The sequence below is a fragment of the Corapipo altera genome, unplaced genomic scaffold (assembly GCF_003945725.1).
Source record: "Corapipo altera isolate COAL_440 unplaced genomic scaffold, ASM394572v1 354, whole genome shotgun sequence".
Taxonomy (NCBI): Eukaryota; Metazoa; Chordata; class Aves; order Passeriformes; family Pipridae; genus Corapipo; species Corapipo altera.
The window spans coordinates 64,337-87,575 of NW_020885020.1; the positions used below are offsets into that span (position 1 = coordinate 64,337).

General features: G+C 48.0%; 1 protein-coding gene across 7 annotated transcripts in view; it reads right to left on the reverse strand.

Annotated features, from left to right (window-relative positions):
- COL6A3 (collagen type VI alpha 3 chain) overlaps nucleotides 1-23,239 on the reverse strand; it is a 60,859-nt gene that overhangs the window by 4,015 nt on the left and 33,605 nt on the right. For 4 of the 7 annotated variants that reach the window (XM_027667845.1, XM_027667847.1, XM_027667841.1 and 1 more), the window contains 32 exons: nucleotides 22,934-23,012; nucleotides 22,448-22,593; nucleotides 20,953-21,045; nucleotides 20,466-20,519; nucleotides 19,519-19,590; nucleotides 18,599-18,625; nucleotides 18,437-18,481; nucleotides 18,277-18,330; nucleotides 18,062-18,124; nucleotides 17,597-17,662; nucleotides 16,853-16,906; nucleotides 16,079-16,114; nucleotides 15,484-15,546; nucleotides 15,128-15,190; nucleotides 14,410-14,472; nucleotides 13,878-13,940; nucleotides 13,650-13,700; nucleotides 13,492-13,527; nucleotides 13,333-13,395; nucleotides 13,139-13,201; nucleotides 12,416-12,448; nucleotides 12,277-12,313; nucleotides 12,158-12,169; nucleotides 11,502-11,995; nucleotides 10,745-10,844; nucleotides 9,542-10,240; nucleotides 8,221-8,329; nucleotides 7,036-7,301; nucleotides 5,425-5,685; nucleotides 3,594-3,668; nucleotides 1,268-1,447; nucleotides 1,108-1,155 (listed from right to left, as the gene is read on the reverse strand). In XM_027667845.1, the coding sequence (XP_027523646.1) occupies nucleotides 1,108-1,155; nucleotides 1,268-1,447; nucleotides 3,594-3,668; nucleotides 5,425-5,685; nucleotides 7,036-7,301; nucleotides 8,221-8,329; nucleotides 9,542-10,240; nucleotides 10,745-10,844; nucleotides 11,502-11,995; nucleotides 12,158-12,169; nucleotides 12,277-12,313; nucleotides 12,416-12,448; nucleotides 13,139-13,201; nucleotides 13,333-13,395; nucleotides 13,492-13,527; nucleotides 13,650-13,700; nucleotides 13,878-13,940; nucleotides 14,410-14,472; nucleotides 15,128-15,190; nucleotides 15,484-15,546; nucleotides 16,079-16,114; nucleotides 16,853-16,906; nucleotides 17,597-17,662; nucleotides 18,062-18,124; nucleotides 18,277-18,330; nucleotides 18,437-18,481; nucleotides 18,599-18,625; nucleotides 19,519-19,590; nucleotides 20,466-20,519; nucleotides 20,953-21,045; nucleotides 22,448-22,593; nucleotides 22,934-23,012 (3,568 nt within the window). The remainder of the gene's footprint in view (nucleotides 1-1,107; nucleotides 1,156-1,267; nucleotides 1,448-3,593; nucleotides 3,669-5,424; nucleotides 5,686-7,035; nucleotides 7,302-8,220; nucleotides 8,330-9,541; nucleotides 10,241-10,744; nucleotides 10,845-11,501; nucleotides 11,996-12,157; nucleotides 12,170-12,276; nucleotides 12,314-12,415; nucleotides 12,449-13,138; nucleotides 13,202-13,332; nucleotides 13,396-13,491; nucleotides 13,528-13,649; nucleotides 13,701-13,877; nucleotides 13,941-14,409; nucleotides 14,473-15,127; nucleotides 15,191-15,483; nucleotides 15,547-16,078; nucleotides 16,115-16,852; nucleotides 16,907-17,596; nucleotides 17,663-18,061; nucleotides 18,125-18,276; nucleotides 18,331-18,436; nucleotides 18,482-18,598; nucleotides 18,626-19,518; nucleotides 19,591-20,465; nucleotides 20,520-20,952; nucleotides 21,046-22,447; nucleotides 22,594-22,933; nucleotides 23,013-23,239) is intronic. The other 3 variants (XM_027667842.1, XM_027667844.1, XM_027667843.1) reach the window with 3 other exon arrangements.

Below are 23,239 nucleotides of genomic sequence, written 5' to 3' on the forward strand. Positions count from 1 at the left end.
TGCTCTAGGTTGAAGATATGGGTTTCTGCTGTACAGGCTGTACGCTGCTTCCTCTGGCTGAAAACTCCTCAAACTGCAGCCAAGGGATTCAGGATGCCCATTTGAATCCCCAAAGCACCTCCAAATCTCCTTTTCCCACCCCAGACATCTCCATGGTTGATGGTGGCCTCTTCCTTACTTGCCTGCACATTTCTTTAGGGGCAACCACAGCTGGACCTGGGCTGCCAGTGACAAAAATTACCAAACCTAAAATTCCCAAGCTCCTTTTAAGGAGACTAAAATAAACCTAAGAAAATCAAAAAGGTGGGAGAGGTCCTTAATTTGCCATGACCCCTCAAGGGCTAATGCCCTGCCGTTAGGTACTGGAGCTGTCTTCACTCCTTGGTTCTCCTCCCATCTCTGCAGAGGGCCCTGAAACACCACTGGGAGGGGGAGGCTGCTATGATAAGGAGGCTTTGCTGGGATCAGGTTCCCATCCCAACCTTGCTCAACCACCACAGTGGTGACTGGAAGTCTCTACTCCCTTCCCAGGTCCTGAAGAGGTTTGCAAACACAACCCTTTAACCTTAGAAGCTCCTTGAGGACAGGAGGTCATTGCCATTTTCCCACGTGCTCCTCCCTCAATCTTGATTTTTATCTTTTGGTGCAAAATGAAAACATCTGCCTGCAAGGCCTGAGTCTCTTGGAGTCACTTCCCATCAAGTGTTCTGGTTACTGGCAGCGACATGTTTGGAACTCTCTGCATCTCAGCAGAGTGGTGGCATTGGTTGGTCACACAATGAAAACAGAAACTGGTTTGGGCCCGTTCCAAGCTCCAGTTCACCAACCCCACGTTTTGCACGAAATCTACCGAGTGGTTTTGCCACAGAGCCGTGATTTGCAGTCAGGTTGTGCAAACAAAGCATGTCTTGCTGTGACAACACACATGCAAAGGTGGCTTGCTCATGCAAAGCGGATGGTTGGGCGTGGTCTTGTTAAGGAGCAAGTGAAAACTAAGTCTGTATCATTGGTGGTAGCCCAGACAGGCTGGGACATGCTGTGAAATGGTCAAGGTGAGAGAATGGATTTGCTTGGTTTGTGATTAGTAATGGTTTTTTTGGGTGTTACCTGGAGATAATCTGTTCTCATGCTGCTGCATGGCTTTCTCAGCTGCTGCTGGAGGAAAAAGAGCATGTGTTAGGATTTTAAACCATGTTTTCTCTCCAATCCAAACATCATTTGACAACAGGATAAAATACAGAAGGATTAATCCCCATGTGGTACTTACATGGCTTTAAGCATTTGCTAATGCACTCAGCTTCGGCCTCAAATCTATTGGCATTACCTCCACAGCCACCATACCAACCCTGGCTGCAGAACTTGTGTTTGTAGTCAAAGAACCACACAATCTGATAGTCCTTGCACTGCATGCCCATGTCAAAGTCCAGCAAGCAAGGGTCTGGCCAATCTGCATGTCAAAAGGTGCAAAGGTTAAGTGACTCTGAAAGGGTTAAAAGCTGAAAAAGCAAAGAGATTGAAAAATAAAAAAAAAAGGAAAACAAAGCCCAGTACAGGACTGGTGGCATTTCCTTCTCATGTGATTTTTCTTGCTGGATGCAAACCTTCCTCAGCCTCCAGCTTACCTCTCCTCAGTCTTGATTTTGTCATGCATCCAAACTCCAAATTGGAGCTGCATGGTGGGAGCCCCTTACTCCCTGCTGGTGCACTCAGGATTGAGCCCTCACACAACTCCCCCCCCCTCTATTCTCAAAGCTATTTGTCTTGGCTGCGACTTTGAATCTTTAAGTGTGTTTGTCTCTGAAAGCAAGCTGCACCTGGTGGACTTGAAGGCTTAGTGCAGATTTAAACATATGCTGCTTTCCTGGCCCCAAAATAGATAATTTAGGTCCATACCCCAGAGTTTTTATTAGCAATGCTAGTCCACCCATGCTATTTTACCTATATAAGGAGGGCAAAATTTAGGGCTTCCTCCAAGGTCTGTCAGAAGATTTGCATGTGGGTCTCTCCTCTTGCACAGACACTTGGCTAAACCCTTCCCAAATTCCCTGCCCTCTTTAAGGTCTTCAGCCTGGTGAAAACCTTCATATTAGCATCCTTGGGGAATATTTCCCCCAAATGGTCAGCTACATAAATCCTCGGGCAGTGGAGTTTGATGCAAGTGGGTAATCAAGAGGAGTTGAGAATGAGAGGTTTGTGTGGAAGCCCAGGGCGAGCACATCCCTCTTGCTTCGAGCAGGAAAAGCCTACAAACCTTATTTCCAAAGGGCTGGCACACAACAGGTTAAATGAAGCCACGAGGGTGGGGACAAGGCTTCTGAAGGGATGTCGGTGCCAGGGAGAGGGACCAAAGGAGCAGGAACATATGGGAAGGGTGGGAAGGGTCATGCAGGAAGGCAGAAACAAGATGGTCCCTGCCTGGCACAAGCCCTCGGCCCCTCCAGTGGTGCCACCAGCCAGGCATGAGGTCCATGTCCATCCCACTCAGCACGAGCAGCAGCCAGAGCTCAACAGCAGCTTCACAGCTCTTGGTTGAGCACACTGAGCAGCAGCATCTCCGCGGGAAGGAAACGAGCCACAGTGCAAGCAAAATGTTTAAAGGAAAATCATGGGATGCATTTTGGACAACAGTTCCATGGTTGGATGTGCTGCTTGATGAATGCTGAGAGCCCTTCCAGGTCCTTGGAGGAAGAGTTGCAGCCTGGCATTGATGGTACAACTGAGTGTAATAGTGCTGATATAATGAGCTTGATGTCAACCAAAGCGATGAAATGACAATTAACAGCTACAGTGATTGTGGGTTATTAACACAGGTTAATGGGATCAACCACAGAGTAGGAGCTGTTTACTACATTTAGCATTACATTTAGCGGTTTACTACATACACCACCCATGGCAGAGCAGCAGGGGATGGGCAGATGGATGAAACTGGAGGGAGGCTACCAGTTAGTCTAATTTATGCAAATATCACTCCTGGCAATCTCTGGCTGTTGGGCATAGAATCATAGAACACTTTGGGTTGGAAGGGATCTTAAAGATCATCCAGTTCCATCCACTGCCATGGGCAGAGACACTTTCCACTAGACCAGGCTGCTCCAAGCCCTGTCCAGTCTGGCCAAGCCCTTACTGGGAGCTGTGTGTTAAAACAAGAGGCTTAGACCTCTTGCCCCACATGAGGAAGGAGGGAATGAGCAAGCATCAGGTGATGTTCTGTATCCACACCTACATCTACACATGCCAGGGAGGCCATGGGACACAATTTGTCCCTGAAGAGAAGCCAGCACTTGGGTCATGGCTCATGTCCCATCCTTATTATAGGAACAGGACCTGGTTTGAGTTCCCCATGAAGACCACAGCAACCTCAGGGTGTTCTGGATCCCTCATGGGGCAGAGACCCCACTACAGGACTCATACCCACATGGCCAAGGATGTCATCTAGGTCACGATCTGTTGGCTCTGCAAAGCAAAGGACTCACAGATCCTCTGGTCCTGAGAGCACTTCGAGACAGGACGGATTTAGGAACAGGCAAGGAGAAGACTGGTTCTCAGTGGGGTCCTGCCAGAGCCCCCCAGCCCAGCACTCCCACCATACTCACCACTGTCAGGCCCTTCCAGTGGCTCGGTGTTGAGCATCATGTTGGCCAGAGACACCTTGGTCTGCGCCGAGGCCTCTGTGGAGAAGGAGCAGGGGGTCAGCCAAAGGGAAGGGCATCTGCAGCAGCGCCCTCAGCTCAGCCACAAACAAACTGCCTGGCCCCAGCTCCGGCACAGGGGATGCACATGAGTTGCAGGAGTCAGGTCTGGGTCTGTTTATCCTACACGTACATTTCAGAAATGTTTATTGGAGGCAGCTGATGGGATGAGTCATCCACAACTGCCCAGCTGTGCCTGGAGGGCTTCCCTTCCCTCCCGGCCAGCGGCTCTGCTGCACAACTCAGCTCATCCTCAGGGATCATCCCAAAGAGTATCCTCAGGGCCCCACATGACCCCTGGGGAGGGTCCCTGCTCACCCCGCTGCACTGACTGGGTGGGGGCTCAGGAGCTGCATGTGGCCTCTCTGTAGCCAGTTTAACTTTGCTCTTCTGGCCTTAGAGACAACAGAACAAAAATGGCATCCTCCAGGCGAGCAAATCCGTGATGGGTCCTCTCTTGTTCCCTCGAGGACTGTTCGTACATTCCACAGCTCTCCTGGACCACACTCCTCCCATCACGCCTCCCTTTCCACTAGGAACTGCACTGAGGATTGTCACAGGGGGAGAAAATCCTTGTGATGGGAAGAACACAGTTCATACTGCAACATGCTCTGCATGGCTGCACCCCACTGCATCGTGACCCTTCCTGTGGCTCATCTTCCACGGGGCTGGAGTGTAGCAAGGGGCTGCAGCCACAGGAAGGGCTGGATTTGCTTTTCTTTAGTGGACAGTATGGGTGTGGGTAAGGGGACAATGCTATTCAGTATCCAGGTCACAGCTTGAGGGTGAATGTGGTGTCACCACTGCCTGCTCAATTTGTTCCCATTCAAGATTTATTCTATGGGAAGTGCAGCTTCCCTAGGCATCAGGAGCTCCAACTCAGCACTTGCAAATGTTACTTCTCCACGTTGATGTCTTTTCTCTGCATTTTTGTGGGCATGCTTATTGCTTGTGAAGGTAAGAGACTGGTCCAAACCCACCGAAGCCAAAGGAAAGGCTCTCTGTAGGCACTGAAACTGGATCTGAAGTGCCAGAAGAAGCCAGACACAGCACTGGCACAACCAGCACAAACTTCATACCACCAAGCCAAGTCACCTCTCTGCCAAACTGTACTAAAAAAAACTGGCTGTGTCTTAAGCAGCAACTTTTGGCCATGCCAGAGGGCTCAGGTTGCTGAGGTTCACATGACATCTGTACACATGGAGCTTAGATCCCCAAAGGACTAAACTCTCCATTTAATCTCTTCTTTGTGGTTTGGTTTAGGGTTTTTTTTGATAGTATGGGAAGTAGACAGGAGCATATGGAAATGGCAATTGGAGAAGCAGCTTTTCTTGCTTATTTTGCAATTGGGCTGGACTGAATTTACCAACCTGACTCTTATTAATTGCAGCAGTGCTGGCTGGACCCCCACCAGGACCTTTTGCACCATTGTACAAACCCTCCAGCACGTACAAACAAACCCCACTCTGGGACTGCCTTTAATTATCCCACAGTCTGTGTCAATTCAAGCCTACTGAAGTTTAACTTGCATTTTTCAAAGAAACACATTTGCCCTGTCTCATAACCTGCTGCTGGTCTGGAGGATTGCAGACATGCAGTGACACAACTGAGTATTGCCAGGGCTGGGCTTGTTGCTACCAACTGATTCCCTGTCCCTTACTTATTTTTATCCCCATTTTTTGGTGTCGATTTAATGAAAAAAAAAAAAAATTAAGCGTTTTTAAGAGGTACTCACTGGTGCTGAATGTCCCTGTGTAGGTTACTTTGGGCTGGGATTTCTGGTAGCCGGTAACGACGACGATGTATTTTTGTCCACTTCTGAGCCCTCGGATCACGTGTTCGGTGCCAGTCAGGTTTTGCTTCTGCACGAGGGAGTGGTCGTGTGCCAGGGTGACGGTGATGTCGAACACGCTGGCCTGGTGTGGCTCGGGGCTGGCCCAGCGCAGCCTGGCGCTGCTCTCAGTGACATCCGTGATCTGGAGGTCGTGGGCCTTTGCTGCAGGGCAAAATCAGAACAAACAATGAATGAGGGAGGAAAGGTCTCGGGGAAAAAGTGCCTCAGTGCTCCAGCATCTTCTTCCTAGTCCACTGACAGCCAAGGCTGTGAAACCAAGGCTGGGACTTTGCTATCTCAGATGCTCAACCCAGCACACTGCAGGGGGGCTTTGTTTTCCATAGCCTAGATGATTTATTTATTTCTAATCGTCTGTTGCAATCTAGCAAATCAAAGCTTTTGTTTTTGATTTTTTACAAGATTTGCACAGCCTGAAATTCCCAGCACTTTCCCAACAACTGTAAATGTGTCCAGTCTGATCCTTCTCTAGGGTGCAATGGATTCACAGCTGCTGAAGACCTTCATGCCAAGCCTGCCTAAGATTGAACCTGGAATCACAGAATGGTTTGGGTTGGAAGGGACCTTGAAGGCCATCTTGTTCCAACCCCCCTGCTGGAGAGGGACACCTTCCACTCTGCCAGGTTGCTCCAAGGCTCATGCAACACTTCCAGGGATGATAAGCTTAACACAACCTTAGACAGATCAAAGAAGCTATTAGGGAAAGGTTTTCCTGCTCTGGTAGAGTATTGAATGAGACTTTTATAAATGCTGCTGGAAAGCAGCAGCAGAGCAAGAAACACCCAGCAATATTTGTTCTCCTCAAGCTTATTGAAAGCATTAACCTTGCAAAAGCTGATTTCTTTTATATATTGCTTTTTATCCATTATTTATGCAGAGGCATGCCTTCAGTGACTGCATAAGCATCCCTGTGCTTTGACACATGTTCTTGTTACTTGCTCAGCTACTGCAGATCTGCCTGTACCCCCCTTGCAAAAATATTTGAGAAGTCTCTTTTACATGAACTGTGCTCACATGAAAGAGCTTTAGAGTTCCCAAAGAGGTCTCCATGCTGATTCAGTGATGAAATAATTATTCATATTAGCTGACAGAGTTCAAACAATGCCATTGTATGAATCACCATAAATAGCAAAGCTTGGCCAAGGGGTAATGCTGCAAGGAAATCATAGAAAGCAAAAGGGCCACACTAGAAGGAGAAGTTCCCTGTTGCTGGATGGATTGTCCCAGGTTTAGATGTTCTTCTTATGTTTTGCCTGTGGTCAGCCTGTCCCCCAATCATTTTTGCCTAAAATTCTCAACACGAGTTGACAAGTCAACCCCCCCAGTACAGATCTCCAGATTTGCCCCTAAAAACTTGTCTCTGCAAGCACGAAATCTGGCGTCTTACAGACATTTCCCGTAGGTGTGATCCTCCCAGGGAGGAAGAACAGGCACAGCCCCTGTGGCACAGCCGAGGGGGAGGCAGTGCTGGTGTGGGGAGAGCTGCTCACGTACCGCCCTGCCTCCTCCTGCCGCCGGCCGTGGTGTTGGCGCTGGCGCGGGCGGTGGCCTTGGCGTGGGCGGTGGTGCTGGTTGTGCTGGGAGCAGTGGTGTTTGCTGGCAGCACGGCACTGGCCGTGCTCTGCTCGCTGGCTCTGCTCTGGGCCGTGGTGCTGGCAGTGGTGGTTCTGGCGTGGGCGCTCGCCGCTGGCTTGATGGTCGCGCTGAGCGTGGTGCTGGCACCGAGGGTCCGGCTCAGGGTCGCGTTGGGTGCCACGTACCTGCCGAAGCAAAAGCAGCTGAGACAGCTTTTCTTTTTGTGAGCAGGATTTTGGAAGCAGAGAGGACAGGACATAAAAAACACTGGCAAGAACCCACCCGAGGTCAACAGTCTTTGCCAGCTTTAGGTTTGCCCACAACCAAGCATTGAAAAGCGCTGGGGAGCACTGCTCGTCACTCAGGGCACAAGTCTATCTATGCACCAACTTTACACATGTAAGAGTGTTCCAAAGTGTTTCAAGGAAAGCTTGGACAAGGCTCAGAGCAGTCTGGTCTAGTGGAAGGTGTCCCTGCCCATGGCAGGGGGTTGGAACTCGATGAGCTTTCAGGTTCCTTCCAACCCAAACTGTTCTGTGATTCAGCAGACAGGTCTGTAACATGCCTAATTTCAAGGGGCTCAACCTTCTAAAGACAGCACAGCTCTGTGCCAGCAGGGAGTCTTGGTGACACAAGCCTTCACTTCTCTTCAGAAAATACTAGGATGCATTCTGTGATGGAATCTCTATATCAGATAATCCAGGGTAGCCCAGCATCTGAAAACAGTGTGTTGAGCAGAAACCCCCAAATTAATTGTAATTTCTGGAATTCCTCACCAAGACATTCAAAGGAGCATATACGTCCTTCATATTTTTATACATATATAAATATGAAATTGAACCAAAATTTAAAATTATGTGTGTACTTGTCTACCCCTCTCTGTCAGATATCTCTATTGCTCTTTTGACGCAGCACTAAGGGAGCTATTAAAATTAATTAAAATATTATTAAAATTATATTAATTAAAAGACAATCCTGACTGTTGATATTGAAGTTGTTTTTGCTTTCTTTTTCCAAACAGGAACTGTGAAGTGAAGGCTTCTCTCTGAGATAAAGAGGGAGACAAAAAGCAACACATTTTCTGGCAGACAAACCAATACTTACACTGCTTTCTGCCCGGTGTGCACAGGGTGCTGGCTCCTGGCTTGCTGGTCATTCTGGAGCCACTCACACTGTTTCCTTATCTCTGGAGACAGGTAGAAAGCAAAGTCACCTGGAGACAGAGAGAGACATTAAACACTGGTGTTGAGGATGATAGTTACCCACCAGCAATACATTACATATATTTCTTATTCATTTAAAAAAACTCCCAACTTCTCTGTTCTTATTTGCTGTGGAATATCTCTTGATGTTTGGTGTGGCTGCTGCAGCACCCTGGACTGGGAGATTTGTTATTCCAGTTTACAAACATGAGAGCCATAGCTACAAGATACCAGAGGGTTGTGCGTCTTAGTCTGTCAGGTGTAAACAGATTTCTTGAAACAAGGCACTTCCAGCCACAGAGATGATGTTTTTTCAAGAGTTAGAAGTTTCCAGGGCTGCTGTAAGCAGCTAATGGAAAAAGCAAACTGAGAAAACCTAAACATTTATTTCCAGATGTTTGCTTTCTATTTAGTGCAAGACATTCCTGAATCAGTGGTTTTATCAGCCCACTAGTCTAATTTTTAGGAATTTTTGCTAAAAGCTAGTTTTCCTAGAGAAAAACTAGCTTTCTTAGAGAAGGTCCATTTCTTGTCCTTGCTGTCTGGGTGTGTTTAGGATCCCTGGCTGCTGGAGATCCAGCCTGGGGTCTCCAGCTAAGCTGAGATGCAAATTTTCAAGGCGTAGTCTGCACATCCCAAACTCAGCAGCGTTGTTTATCCTTGAGCAAAGAATCCTGTCCATCTGCATGCAGCAACTCCAGATCTCAGCCTGAGCCATACAAGTGCCTGCTAGACATGTTATTTATGCTGAAACTGGGAAGAAAGATTCGCTGGGTGTTCAAGGAGCTCCAAGGAAGTGCTGGCAGACTGCAAAGGGCCAAGAGCCTCAGCAGGACCAGACCCTATGGGACATATTGCAGATGTGAGTGGCAAGCCATTCAGGATGAGGTCAGATCCCACAGCTGAGCCCATGGAGACCAAGTCAAAACAGACAGAAGTACAAACTCTACTTGGTAAGCCAACGTGGGATGGGATGGGATGGGGAGTCCAAAGTGAACAAAACCCAGACCTACTCAGCTAGGCAAACCTATGAGCAGCCACAAATGCACCAAACAGTACAGAAGATATAAAAAGAGACTAATTTCAGTGGGCCCCACTGCCCTTAGAGATGGCCATGCTGGAGCCAGCCCCCGCCGCCAACAGGCAGGTAGACCAGACCTGTGAGATTAACCCCTCTGAGTTGCCCCTTCCATAACACTTTGGTTGCAGGATGTTAGACTTACTTCTGATAAAAGATGGCAGCAATCTGCCAAAACGCAGCAAGGGCTCTTCATGAAGCTCTCCTGGTTTATCGACCAGTTTGAAGAACACGTCACTTGGCTCACTGGCTAGGCTGTAGATATTCTTGGCATTCACCTTCCTGCCGATGCCCAGGACAACAAAGAAGTACCCTTTGCATTTTGCATTGGTGACAACCCTCTGCAGGTACTCAAGTTCTTGTTTGTTCACTTTGCCTGTCATCATCAGAACTATGACTCTTAGATCCCGACGGTTTGGTGCGCTCTCGAAAACATGAGCTATTGTGTGTTCAATTGCGCTGCCCAGAGCCCTTGTGCCGTGCAGCTGGGTCATTTGGTTGTGAAGGTAGTTAATGATCTTCTCTTTGGATCCATAATCTGTTAGTGAGAACTCAGTTTTTACTGGTGGGAAGCTTGAGTTGGTTTCATGTTCGTAAGGAGCTTGCTGGAGAACTGCCACTCTTGCGTGGTGCTGGGATACTTTTGGCTCCGAGCTGATTTCCAGGTTACTTACAAGATGGGAAATGTACTTCTTCATCTCACTGAACTGCAGAGGTGTGGTGGACTCTGAGCTATCCATGATGAAGGCTATGTCAGTGTCAACATCTGTTGGGGCTGCCCTTCTGTCTCTGAATCCAAGTCTCGGGGTAACAGCACCACAGGTTGGACTGGGGTCACACACATCTAAGGAAGAAATATATTAGGTTTCACCTGAAGGAACTAAAAATCACCCTCTTTTATCTTTGTAAAAATCTCTTGCATCATATGAAATACTATCAAGCCATGGACATTCACTGGTCCATTACTTGATACCAAATTCATTTCACACCACAACATATTTAGTTATGCACTTAAAACTTTTACATGCTCCTGCATCCAAGAGGATCTCTGAAGCACTCTGTCATAAATGGCAGAAGGCCATCTTTGAGAGCATTTTGCTACCAGTATTTGGGCTGTTAAAGTGGGAACCAGACTAAAAAGGAGCTTCTCTTTACAAAGTTGAGAAACCCCAGTGTGCCTCATTCAACAATGCCAATGTTTTTTGCTCAACCCAAGAACATGAATCCCTTTTCTTCATCAACAAAAGGGCTGGCTCCCAGCTGGGCTTCCCTTCTGCACCACTTACAACTGACTGCTGTGTGACCAGAAGGATTTAGCACTGTCTAGAGGAGAAATTGGATGCCTTACCCAGACAAATGTGACAAGTCAAGAGCCTTTGGATAGTTTCATTCAGCTGACTGCCGCTGGCTGGAAGAACAATGGCATGGCCAACTGCTGTGTTGTTGATCTGGTTAGATGGAAACAGAGAAACACAGTGTTAGCAATGCTGCCTTCTCCTGTTTTCAGCTTGGAGTAAGTGAAGGCAAGGCACAACTCTGAGAGATTCTCTGCTCAGCACAGTGGCCTTGGTGGATCCCATTTGGAGGAGCCTCATGGCCCTGACGTGTGTTAGTGGGACTAGTTTAGAGTCACAAACTCCAAGAAAAGGATCAAGTGCTTGAACCAGTGCTCAGTGTGCTCGTCTGGGGCTTTTTTGTGGCTTTAAATCTCTGCATGTCCACTCTCCCCCTGCCAACAATGCTAAGTACTTCCAATCTTCCCACCCTTTGAATTTTCTGCCAGACCTTTCTCTCTATGGAGACTCCTTCCTTCTGTTTCATACCACACCTGGCACCCTGGAGCCGTGGTCCGGAATACAAATGACTCATGATAACCTCAGCAGCGTTTCACAGCACGCGCTGTGGTGACTGTGGAATTAGGATTTCTCTCCCAATAGACACACTGGATGAGTTTGGCCAGCAATGTTTTCTCAGCGCCGAAGCACTTGAGAGGCCTGTGGAAGCCAACCCCTCACTGCCTGTAGGATCCAATGCCATCAGTCTCCCCTGCAAACCAGACTGAGGTCACGAGCAGAAAAGGAAAGAAAGGGTGAACGACCCCAAACCTCCAGAGCTCTGCTGAGGACCGCATCCTGCCTGCTGGTGAGGAACACGGGTATGACCCCGGCATCGTAGAGCTTCAGCACGGCGTCGTTGAGCTGCGGGGAGGCTCTCGTGTCCCCGTTGCTGAAAAAGACAGCCACCTTCCTCATGAGGAAGCCACTTCGGGCACGCTTGAAGGTATTCCTGGCCACGAAGGACATGGCAGTCTCCAGGCTGCGTGGCTTTGTGGTCAGGGTTGCCTGGAAGTTTTGGATCTGCTGGAGGAGGCTGGATTTCTTTCTGGCATCAGCAAAGCGGATTTCTGTGGTGACCTCGTTGTTGTAGGTGACCAAAGCCACCCGGGCACCACGAGGACAGTTGCTCTCAGCGATGGTTAAGTTGTTGACGACTCTGAGCACAGTTTGCTTCATCCTGTTAAAAACTTCCCTGCCCACGCCCGAGGAGGTGTCGATAGCAAAGGCAAGCTCGGTTGGGAACACAGGGCACTCCTTGGGACCTGCCAGGAATGTGCATTGGGAACAAATCAAGCCTCAAACAGCTGTCAGGGTGCAAGGACCACGTCCTCAGCAGGGGTAAATCATTCATACCATGCGTGTGGGACGGGCAACAATTCTGGCACACGGTCACCCTGGGGTTTAAAAGGCTGAATGTGACTTACCATAGCAGCAAGCTGTGGAAGAGATGGAGAGAAAAAGCAGCATGGTCAGTGCCAGTCATGTAACATGATGGGCAAAGAAGGGTAGAGAAAGGGACTTAGCAGAGCACTGATGTACTCACGGCATTTGTCTTTGATGTTCCGCACAAGCGCACAGTGCTTCACAAAATAAAAGAGAGGGAGAAAGGGGGGAAAAGGAGATATGTCACACAGCCAACCAAAGAGTATTTCAAAACAAGAGAGAAATTATGCCACACTTACATCTCTGGATTCTCCTTTATCGCCCTTAAGCCCCTGTATAAAAAAAAAATAAATAAATTCAAAGCAGTGTGTATTTTCAGGGTGCCACATGAACACTGTCAGAATAATTATTTAACCACAGGTTATGCAGAAGCCAAGGGAAAACATGTCTGTTTTCATCTGTGTTTCCAGCATAGGGGGAAGTGCTTTCCCATGTGGGGAGTAAACATAGCTGAGACCAAACCCAAAAGAGGGGTTTGAACTAGATGACCTTTAAGGTCCTTTACAACCCAAACCATTTTATGACTTTTTGTTTCTATAACTTATGATGCTATAAGTTCCAGTCACCTTGGCCTTTTCAGGATGCTCTGTACTAGCCAGGTTTGGTCATGGACCATATCCTGTGTGGGGTGATAAATGATAAGGAGCTGAGAATGTCCTAGAAGGAATTTTAAGGGGCATATTGCCATGGGGAAATCCTACTGCCTGGTAAGAATGTGTCTCTTGAATTTTTCCTTCGGTTTGAGGATGGGTAAATATTTATCAGTGATAAACAGCTAGTTAGAAATTTAGAGTCACATCCAAGACAAATAAAGAGGGATTTGCCCAACTTGAAATCAGCAGGAGGAGGTGATGGGTTTATTTTTCAATGCCTGGCACCAATAGGGACCATCACATTCCTCAGTCAGGATTCTCTCCAAGGGTGAAGCCAGAGGCTCCATCAGCAATGCCATGAACACTTACCGATGGTCCAGGATATCCAATCTCTCCTTTCTGTCCAGGTGCCCCAGGTTCTCCTGCATCTCCCTAGAGACAAAGAGAAGTTCTACCTGTGAATATCTGCAGGAGAACTGCCAGGAGCACTTGGAGGAAAAGATGTGTACATCTTTTCAGGGTGTTCATGCAGAAGGGAAAAGCTGTGTCATGATCCAACTTACTCTGCGGCCCCTGTTTCCTTTTGGGCCGGGGCCTCCAGCAACACCACGGTCACCAGGTCCACCCTGGTTGGGGAAAAACACAAATTATAGCTCTAAATCTGCAGGATCATGGCTACATTCCCTGGAAAAGGAATGTATAGCTCATGGGCTGCACCCTACCTTGGGCCCCGGGTAGCCTACGAAGCCACGTTCTCCCTGAAACAACAGAAAGGTTTATTTGAATATGTTTTACAAAATGCCCTTCTCCATCTGCACTGGAGACCTTGGCAACTTCCTTGTCTTTGTTAAGGAGTTGGGCATGCTGAGCATACACCTACCTTTCTGCCTTTAGGACCTGGGCCACCAATTCCATCTCGTCCGTCATCACCCTAAAATTGGAAAGCCAAAGTTGTTAATATGAAGTCATATATAAATAGCTGAAACCCCACAGGTCCAACAGCATCAACAGAAAGAACCCACTCAAGCACAGGCCTTTGAGAAACTCTTAAAGGTTCCTCCAAGTTCTTTAAGTGTCCTCAAAGGTGTGAGGGTGAGGCCACACTTACCATCTCTCCTCGTGGGCCTGGCTGTCCATTCGGCCCTTTCAGTCCCGGGTTTCCAGGCTCACCCTGTGAACAGGAGCATCTGTTAAAGCATGTGCTGGAATTCCAGGCAGCTCTGAGCCTTTCCCACCCCATCAGCTCTGGTTTCTTTACACAAACCAGTCTGCAGTGGTCCTTGTGGCAGAGAGGCACAGTTGGACCTACACAGCCAGCAATTCTGCCAAATTCTTGCTCTTTAGTGGGACCTTTAGTGATTTCAGGAAAGTTAAAATCATATGGAGGGTCTGGAGAGATCCAGCACAACAACCTTCCCATGTGGGCATCATCTGAAAATCTGCCCAGTTACTTGATTACTTTTGCCTCTCTGTTTGATGAAACAGGAGCCTAATGAGGCAACCAGAGCACTGACCTCACTTCACTCCACACTGGACAAGCCCAAGAGGTTCATCTCATATATTTTTTTAAGCTCATGCAAAATCCAGAAGCTTTTCAATGCTGTTTTGGTTGCTGATGCCAAGTGCTCATGAAGACATACCTTCTGTCCCAGGGGACCGATCCTGCCGCGCTCTCCTGGGGTTCCTGGAGGTCCACCACCAGCCTGGAGTGGAAATGGGGAGAGGCATATTGTCAAGAAAACTTGAGTGCCAGAAACCAGGGAATGAGGTGACCACAGAAATCATATATTGACTAGTAGGGCTGGTGCCTCTCAAAACACCTTAGGAAATTCAGAAGTCCAGTTCATGGTTGGGAAGAGCTGAATGTCCAGCTCAGTTCAATAAAAATGTCAGCAGCATATTGTCCTTAGAGAACCCCCTGGGAAAGCAGGAGGGGAAAAATCATGGGGAAATGCAGGATTGTCTGGTTTTATGTCCATGTAGTAGGAGAGAGAAATAAATACATGGGGCCCCCCAGGAAGCATGTGAGATGGTTATGCTCTGGCTTCAGAGGGTGAAAGGTCACAGAAGATGCCCTTCCAGTCACTCAGGGGTGTTTTTGAACTAAAATGGCAAACCATAACAGGTCAAATGCTGAAGTCCTAACCCCTCTGTGGTCGCTTTTAACTTTTTTCTTCCATAACTCTTGATCAAGAAATCTTTAGCGTAAGTTGAGAGGAGAATCATGCTGGAAGAGTGTGTTACAAGAGAGTGGAACAGAGTTGGAGCCCTAGGGAATGGAAAGACACATTGGCTGAATCTTGTTAGTTCAACAAGGATATAGTTGGGTCAATGCCTGAGAAGCAGCAGCAGGCTTACCCTGGGTCCAGGAACACCCTGCTCTCCTCTTATGCCTGGTGTGCCAAGCTGGCCAGGTGGACCCTGCACGGAGAGAAAAGAGACACTGTGGACACACACAGGCAGAAACACACCAAGACCCCAAAGAAAGCAAATGCTGCAGCACCTGAGAGATGGTTTATAAACTCATCACACTTTGGGTGGTGTGAATGCACCAGGCTTGATGTCCCTGGGCAGCACAGCCAGGATGCAGCACACCCAAAAATACCCAAACCCTGACAGTCCCTGCTCATGAGACTCTTTGGATAAGTGGTTGTGATGAAACAAGACAGCAGCACCATGAGGCCAGACATTTGCTCTGCTGCAGACTCACTGACCTGAGGCCCTCGCATGCCTTGTTCTCCAGCCGGTCCCGCCTGACCGGGAGCGCCCGCGGTGCCCTGGAAGTACAGAACAGGACAGTGCAGGTTGGCATGGGGGGACATGGTCAACATCATGCAAAGGGAAAGGAGATCTCAGGGCATTTACAACTGCACGAGGAGCAGGGAAGAACAGATCTTTTTTTTTTTAGGGAGGGTGTTGTTTGTTTCTTTTCTGGGTTTGGCTCTTTTTTCAGAATATAGTTATAGCAGAGAATAAGTACAGCATGGGTGGGGTAATTTGTCCCCCTACAATCAATGGGCATCAACCTCCTTTATGCTTTGACCCTGTTACACTGCTCCAGCGGCACATGGAGACAAAACATCTGACCAGGGAATGCTGCAGAGGACAGGTAGCCCCAGAACAGCTGGTTCTGCACCCAGTCCAGCTAGAAGCATACATGGAGATGAGCCTGAGCAGGAGGAGCAGGGAAATCTGGGGGACAGAGCAGGCAGAGAGGGCCCATCTCTTGGCACATGTCTTTGGGTGCTGTGGTGCTGCCTGGTCCATGGTGTGGCAGGAGCCCAAGGTGCTGTCCCCATCAGCACTTACCTTAACCCCTATCTGTCCCCTTCGTCCTGTCATACCCTGGAACGGAGAAACAATGAGGCTTGTTACTGGAGTATGAAACCACACGGTTCTCTATTGCTTTTATGTCCATGTAACTATGCTGCTCTGAGTCCAAAATTAAATTTGAATTGTTTAAACTACTGGGGAGAGAGGGAGAGAGAAATCCACATGGTCAGCTGTCTCTAATCAAACTCTGGCATGTTTTCTCCCTCCTCACATCCCCCAACGCTCCGCCACATAGGTGTGTTGCTCCCTCATGTGTGCAGGAGTGTGTCACCATCCCTGGGATGGGAGCAGGGAAGGCATCTCCAGATGTTCCAGTCACACCAGCTCCAGTTTGGCTTTTGCTTTTTCAAAACTAGCAGCCAAATGCAGATGCATATCACAGGATCATGGAATGGTTTGGGTGGGAAGGGACCTTTAAGACCCTAATTCCACTCCCCCCTGCCATGTTGCTCCAAGCCCTGTCCAGCCTGGCCTTACATAGAAATCAGTTTTAGCTCCACTGATCTGAGCACTGAGTTATTTGCATGGGAATTAATTCAGGGTTAGGCCTTTAAAATCTCTACAACAAGCAAGGAAGCCCCCCAGGCTTTTTCTTTTTGAGCTCGGGTGTTTTTGGGTTTTTTTTTGCTTTGTGGGTTTTTGAGGTTGCATCCCTGATGGTTGTGAAACAAAGTACATGGAAGGGCAGGAGGGAAAAAGCTTTTGTCAATCTAAGCTGGGCCCCTGCTGACTGGGGGTCTGGCATCTCACCTTCCTCCCGACTCCACCGTCTTGGCCCCTGAGCCCTGGCGGTCCTGGTTCTCCCTAAGGGAAAAACAAAACTCAGGTGAGAGCCCTGAAATGAGCAGGCACTGGGAAAATATGTTCAGCTCAAAAATTGGATCCTTTCATGTTCTCACACATTACTTAATAGTCCTGCATTGGTGAGAATCCCTCTATCAAGTCACAGAGACTTTCCATCAAGTTTCTGAGCCAGCACAGTTTGACATCCCCATTCTTTGGGAAGTGCCTTCTGACATTTTAAGGTGCACTTTTATTCTGAGCTGATTTTAAAACATATGATTTTTGAAACTTTCCAAGGAGAGTGTGTTTTGTTTTGTTTTTTTTTCCCAATGTTTCAGGGGAATCAGGAGGTTCAGATTTGGTATCATCCAAACAGTTCTCCATTTCTGTATATGACCTATAAGAACATATGAAGTTAATTTCCATATGCAAAGTTGTTTTCAGTGAAAATATCAAAAAAGGCATTGTAAAATAACAATTTTTTTTGAAAAGGCACCTTTTACACGAAACATCTTCTAAACTGACATCTTCACAGAGAAAATTGCAAACCAGAAACATTTTCTAGTGGAAAAAAACCCCATTCCATCTGACAAGGCATGATGAGTTTAAGAAACCTCCATGGTTTTGACAGCACCCTTTTTTCATACTTCCTCTTTCCCATCCTATTGTAAAAAAACCAAAAAACAACACAAGACAGCAAAGAAATTTTACCATTGGTCCAATTTCACCCTTTTGGCCCCTGGATCCCCGTTGAGTGTTATCAGCTCCCGAATCTCCCTGAAAGCAACAGAGCAATGAGAAACATCTGTGTAAGTGGGACATGAAACTCAGGCATCATAAACTGCTCATGCCAGAGCTCAGGACCAACTTTTCTTTTTTTTTTTTTCTTTTTTGACTGAAATAGATGAAGTATTATTGCTGTTTTCAGTCAGACACAGCTTTTCAAGGGAGAAGTAATAATACCAAAGAAGGGGAGGAAGGGGGATTTTAATATAGTGAAACAGTGATTGACAGGTTGGTATCAAGAGGCATGTGGTGCCCACATGTCACCTCCCAGTTCCTGCTCTGTCACTGGACCTGCCACTGTCAAGCACCATCTAATAAGCCTGAGCTGATGACCCCCAGGAGTGGTGGGGAGTGGGTGGAAAATCAAGCAGATGTCTCAGCAGTATTTACCGGATCTCCACGGACCCCGCGGTCACCTCGCTCTCCTCGTTCACCTTTAACTCCCTTATCACCCTGCAGGAAAACACAGAGGGTTGGGAGAGCAGCCCTTCCCTGTCAAAAGCATCAGGTCCTCATCGCTGAGGGCAGTGTGATGGCTTTCCCCCCTCCCCTGGCTCAAATCCACCTTGACACCATCCCTTAGCCCCACTGTGATTAAAGCCTACCCTCCTGCCGGGGTATCCCTTCTCTCCAGAGGAGCCAGGCAAACCCTTGTCTCCCTAAAAAAAGAAAAATATTTTACCATATTTGTCACTTCCAAAGTGCTCCTTAAACACTTCACTGAAGCATCTTCTTATAAGGAGTAAAGCAATTAAAATGACTGACCTCTTCTCCATCAATACCATCCAGGCCCATTTCTCCCAGTTCACCCTGTGGAAGAGAGGCAAAGGGCAAATGCTCACTGAGGGAAAAGGGAACAGGAAAGGGGATCCTGATGTGTCCATACATTCATGCTCACCACCGTGGTGTGAGGAAATAGCTCCCTACCTTCTCTCCTGGGAATCCCCGAGAACCCTAAAGAGATCAGAAAAGGGAGTTACTCCATTTTTGTCCAGTTCATTGCCATGGGAAGTGGTGGAGAAGGAGGGCTGGGCTTGGTGGCAGACCCAGAGCCAGGACCAGGGCAAGACTTTGTCTGTTTCCTCTTATGCCAATATTTTTCTTCAGCTGCCTCCTCAAGGCTTGTGCCAAGATAAAATATGTGTATCGTGGGGTTAATCCAGCTCATCCAGTAAAATAGCTCACTCCTTAGCCACAACTCTTTCTCCACTGACTTTTTTTTCTCCCTGCATCCATTTTTATATTAATCTAGAGCCAGTCCTGGTGCCTTTGACAAGGCTGGACAGATTTTTAAAGAGACTCAGTATCTCAGCTGCAACTAATGGGCTTGGTTCATGCATTCCTTTTCTCCTTGATAGAGGACCTTGTGGTCAGAGCAAATGGTAGGAAACATCCCCTTAATTTCACTGAATATTTCCCATAAATATTATATGTTTCCCCACCTTTTCTGGCTGCTGTCCTGAATGATTAGCTCAAGGTTCCTCTTTAAAGCCACAGCCATGGCTCATTTGTCTCCATCCACACACTGTCCCAGCTCTGAGCCACTTTTTGGTGTTAAGAACAGATCCATCTCTTCCCAAATCTTTCCCCCAGAGCCAGACTGCAGAAAATAGATCAGCCTTGTCTTAGATTGAGCCTGGGTGTCTCTGGGCTTCCTTTTTGCTCTTCACAGCAACACTAAAGCCACGACTCATGCTGAAAGCCTCGGTGCTTGGCCAGGTGGACACCACCACTGGAATGGACATGGCAGCTGTTGTGTGACCTTCTAAAGCAGCAGGAGTTGCCCTTGGTGGATTCCCACCCACTGGACTCTGGGTCTGCTCCGTGCAGGCTGGTGCCACACATACCTTCGTTCCTCTGTGCCCGGGACATCCCTGGAAACCTTGTGTCCCGTTCACACCCGGTGGTCCACGCTCACCCTGTTGCATGCAGGGGGAAAAGCAATGGTCAGGGTTTGCCTGCTAAGCGAGTTTCTGTGGCTAACTGCCACAGGAGGTGGCTTGGAGGCACAGGAGCAAATGGAACATCAGGTTTTGCCTGATCACCCCACCACCTCCTGCCCACAACGTTCCTCACGTGGAGACCACCTGCAAGTCTTTGTCACTGGGAGAGAAACATCCTTCCCAAACTCTCAGCTATGAAGGAGCTTTATAAAACTTCTCTTTCAAAAATAAAATGATGAGATGAAACCCCCAGAGCTCTGCATAGGCATGTAATCCCATCCTGACCTCCAGGCCCCAGGAAAACACTGCCTTGCACGCAGTGTCTCACTGCAGCACTTGGCTCCAGCCTGTGCCATTGACCTCGGCTTCACCTCCCAGGAGTGATGCCTCAGGGATGTTTATTACAGGGGTGACGTGGGATTCATGAAGAGTTTGGATGAAGCAGTGCTAGTAAGAAGTCATGGGACTCATGTTGTCTGCCACGTGATGGAAACACCCCTCTTGGTTCCATCCTTGGACTAACTCAAACCTTTCAGCTGCAGGAAAACTTTGGCATAGGCTGCAGCTTTGATGAAGCTGGGGATTTTATTTGCCTTGGAGAAACAGCACAGACCTGGGTCACATCAAGTAATGGGAGTTCTTCTCCAGCTCTCAAGAAGCTCCTGACTGACTTTATCCCAGGAGCAGCTGGGACCTGAGTTGCTACTCAGGCAATTGGGAGGGGAAACAGAAGTTCTACTTTCTGTCTCTTCTAATCCACACCCACATCCCCAGCAGAAAATATTTAGTGGAAAAGCCTCCAAATGCTTTGCTATAGTGAGGCCCCTGCTTGAGCAGGGACAACCACTCACCGGTCCTCCTTCATCACCAGGATAGCCCCCGTATCCAAGATCACCTGTGACACCCTAGAAGACAACAGAGAGGATTATGCATTTCTTTCATAGTTCTGTGATTGATATCCCAGATTTCCCTAGATTTTCACAAAGCAGCTACTTGGTCATCTGTGTAAACAAGTTAATGAGAGAAATCATCTCCTTTTGATGTCCTGAAATTGTTCCACAAGATGCTTCGCCTCCTTCCTCCAGCCACTCCTCCCTGCCCTCTTGGATGTTTTACAACACAGAGGTTGTGAGGAAAGGGAAGAAGAGCAGCTCTCAACCCCCGTGCATGGCCCAGGGTCAGTTTTAAAATGAGGGATGATCCCCTCGTTAACATCACCCACTGTGGGTGGAGATGATTCCCTCGTTAACATCATCCACTACAACCTGCCCATCACTCACCCATCACCACCGGGGTCCCTTGCACAGGGGCCCTTTATCCCCAGATGAAATGACCTACCTTTGGTCCTATGCGGCCTGGCAAACCTCTGTCCCCTCTCTGTCCTGAACACTTGCACGGGACCTTGCAGCACGTCCTCTCTGCAATGTTGTCCTGCAGCAAACAACACAGGACACAACATAAAGATGTAAGAAACTTGGCAGAGCCCCATGACTCCTGCAAGGCTCTGGAACTGCTCCTGTGACAAACATAACATTGACCCAGCAGCATTTTGGGGTCCCTCTGCCTTGAAACACCCCCGACAGCAAGAGAGGGAGGTGTGTGTTGGCAGACTGGTTAGGTTATGTGGTTAGGAAGAAGAAGCCAACACTATATTTTGGACATTAGAAGGAGGGTTTAAATGGGAACTGTGTGGGGCAGAATTCATAGAGTGCATTTAGTAGGAAACCAGTCCCCAGAGCAGAGCCTGTCACTGAAGAGAGAAATCTCAGCTCCAAAGAAACCAATCCTGGTTGTGGAATAGGCCACAAGAAAGTTGTGGCAGTGAGTAGCTCACCAGCAACATGCAGGCTGAGAACCATTTGTGAGTATATAGTAAAGAAAAAAAAATTCAAAAGAAAGATACAGGCCCAGAGAAATTGCAGCTGGTTTTTGCATCATCCGGCGGAAAGAAAAAAAAAATAACTTTCATTGCCAAGTACATTGCTGGCTGCAAATGTTTCCTGCCAGCTTTGCACATTTACATTTTGGAAGGGTTTTCCTAGGCTGAATTACTTGGGGATGGGCTGAAGACTAGCTTTTATCCCAAAACCCAAGGTTCACTCCCAAGTGGCTGCACTTTGATGTGCGGAGAAGGGCTTAGCAAGATTACCACAGGGATCAGTGGTTAAGCCCAGTCTTATTAAATCTACTGCAAAAGGTCCTCAACCATGCTGGTAGCAGATGAGAAACTGGGGGGAACTGGACATTCCAAGGTTGAGAGCAAATAATCAACAGGCTCAAGAGGGTCTATGTATATGGGAGGGCAGTAAATCTTGAAGAAGAAAGAATCATGGAATGGGTTGGATTGACAGGGACCTTAAAGGATAACTCCTTTGTCTGTCAAAAGCATGTCTGAAATACAGTGACTTACTGTTTGTTTGCTTTTTCAGATTACATAAATATTAAGTAGAAACTAACTAAACAGAATCAGCTTGGGGAAAGAAACCTAGAAAGCAGTGCTTCTGCAAGAAGCTGGGTATGACAGGGCACTACCATAAGGTTAAAAACCCCAACAGTATAAATACAGGCAGAGGGCAGATTTTTGGCAGGGCAGCTTTTGATGGTGTCTTATCCCATCCCACTCGTCTGGAGCAGTAGGAGACCAGGCAGCACCATGATCTGCTCTTCCCTTTGCTTGCTGTGGCATCTGCAAGAAGAGCTGACGTGAGGTAGGGAGGGGGGAGGAGCAGAGCCAAGAGGGTGTGATTCAGCCACGGTTCAGCCCTGCAGGAGATCCAGCCGTGGGCTTCCCTCCAGCATTACAAGGCAGCGCTGCCTGTGCCAAGTTACTTACGAGCTGCTCTGCCAGCTCGAAATCCAGGTCCAGCAGATTAACTCTGAGAGGTCTGTTGTAGGTGAAGCCACGGCCGAACTCCAGCTGCATCACTCTGTCAAAATTGCTCACTCGGTCCAGCCCAACGAAGATGAGAGCGTTGACACCTGAGGGGGGGAAGCAGAGGGGGCTTTGGGATGGGGCGAGGTGCTCTGCAGAGCCTGCACACCCTCCCCGGTGATGACACATCCTTATCTACCTCTCTGATTGCAAAAGGAGCTTATTCGACAGAGAATGGGCACATTCAGTGCGAGTTACCCACGTGCTTAGGTGGCTGCAGGCAGCTAAATATCACAGGAAGGCAGTGAAGAACAGCCAGTGCCTGTAGAACTCATGAAATCCTTATTCCTTACTGCCCAAAGCCAGTGGATTCATGAGAAATGGGGGTAAGATGGGCCACATGTAAACATGGACTATAATCACTGCCTTGCAGAGTAAAAGGTTTACCTTCTGCATGCAAAGTAGATGAAGCAGCTTCCAGCTGACTTATTGGGTCATCTGCACCATCAGTAAAATGGATTATGACCTGGGAGAGAAATAAGGTTATATCAGAAAGTTTCAGAAACACAATCAAAGTGCAACCTGAAGGGCCTTTTTTCCAGGGGATGCTTCATCTGAGAGGAGATGGGGGAACTGCTGTGCCTTTTCCAGGCCATGTTTTTTCCAGGGATTTCTGTGCCAGGTTCCCGCACATTGTCTCATGCAGGTGTTTGTTGCTAGAGCACGATCAGGGAAATATCTGGAGAGCAATAG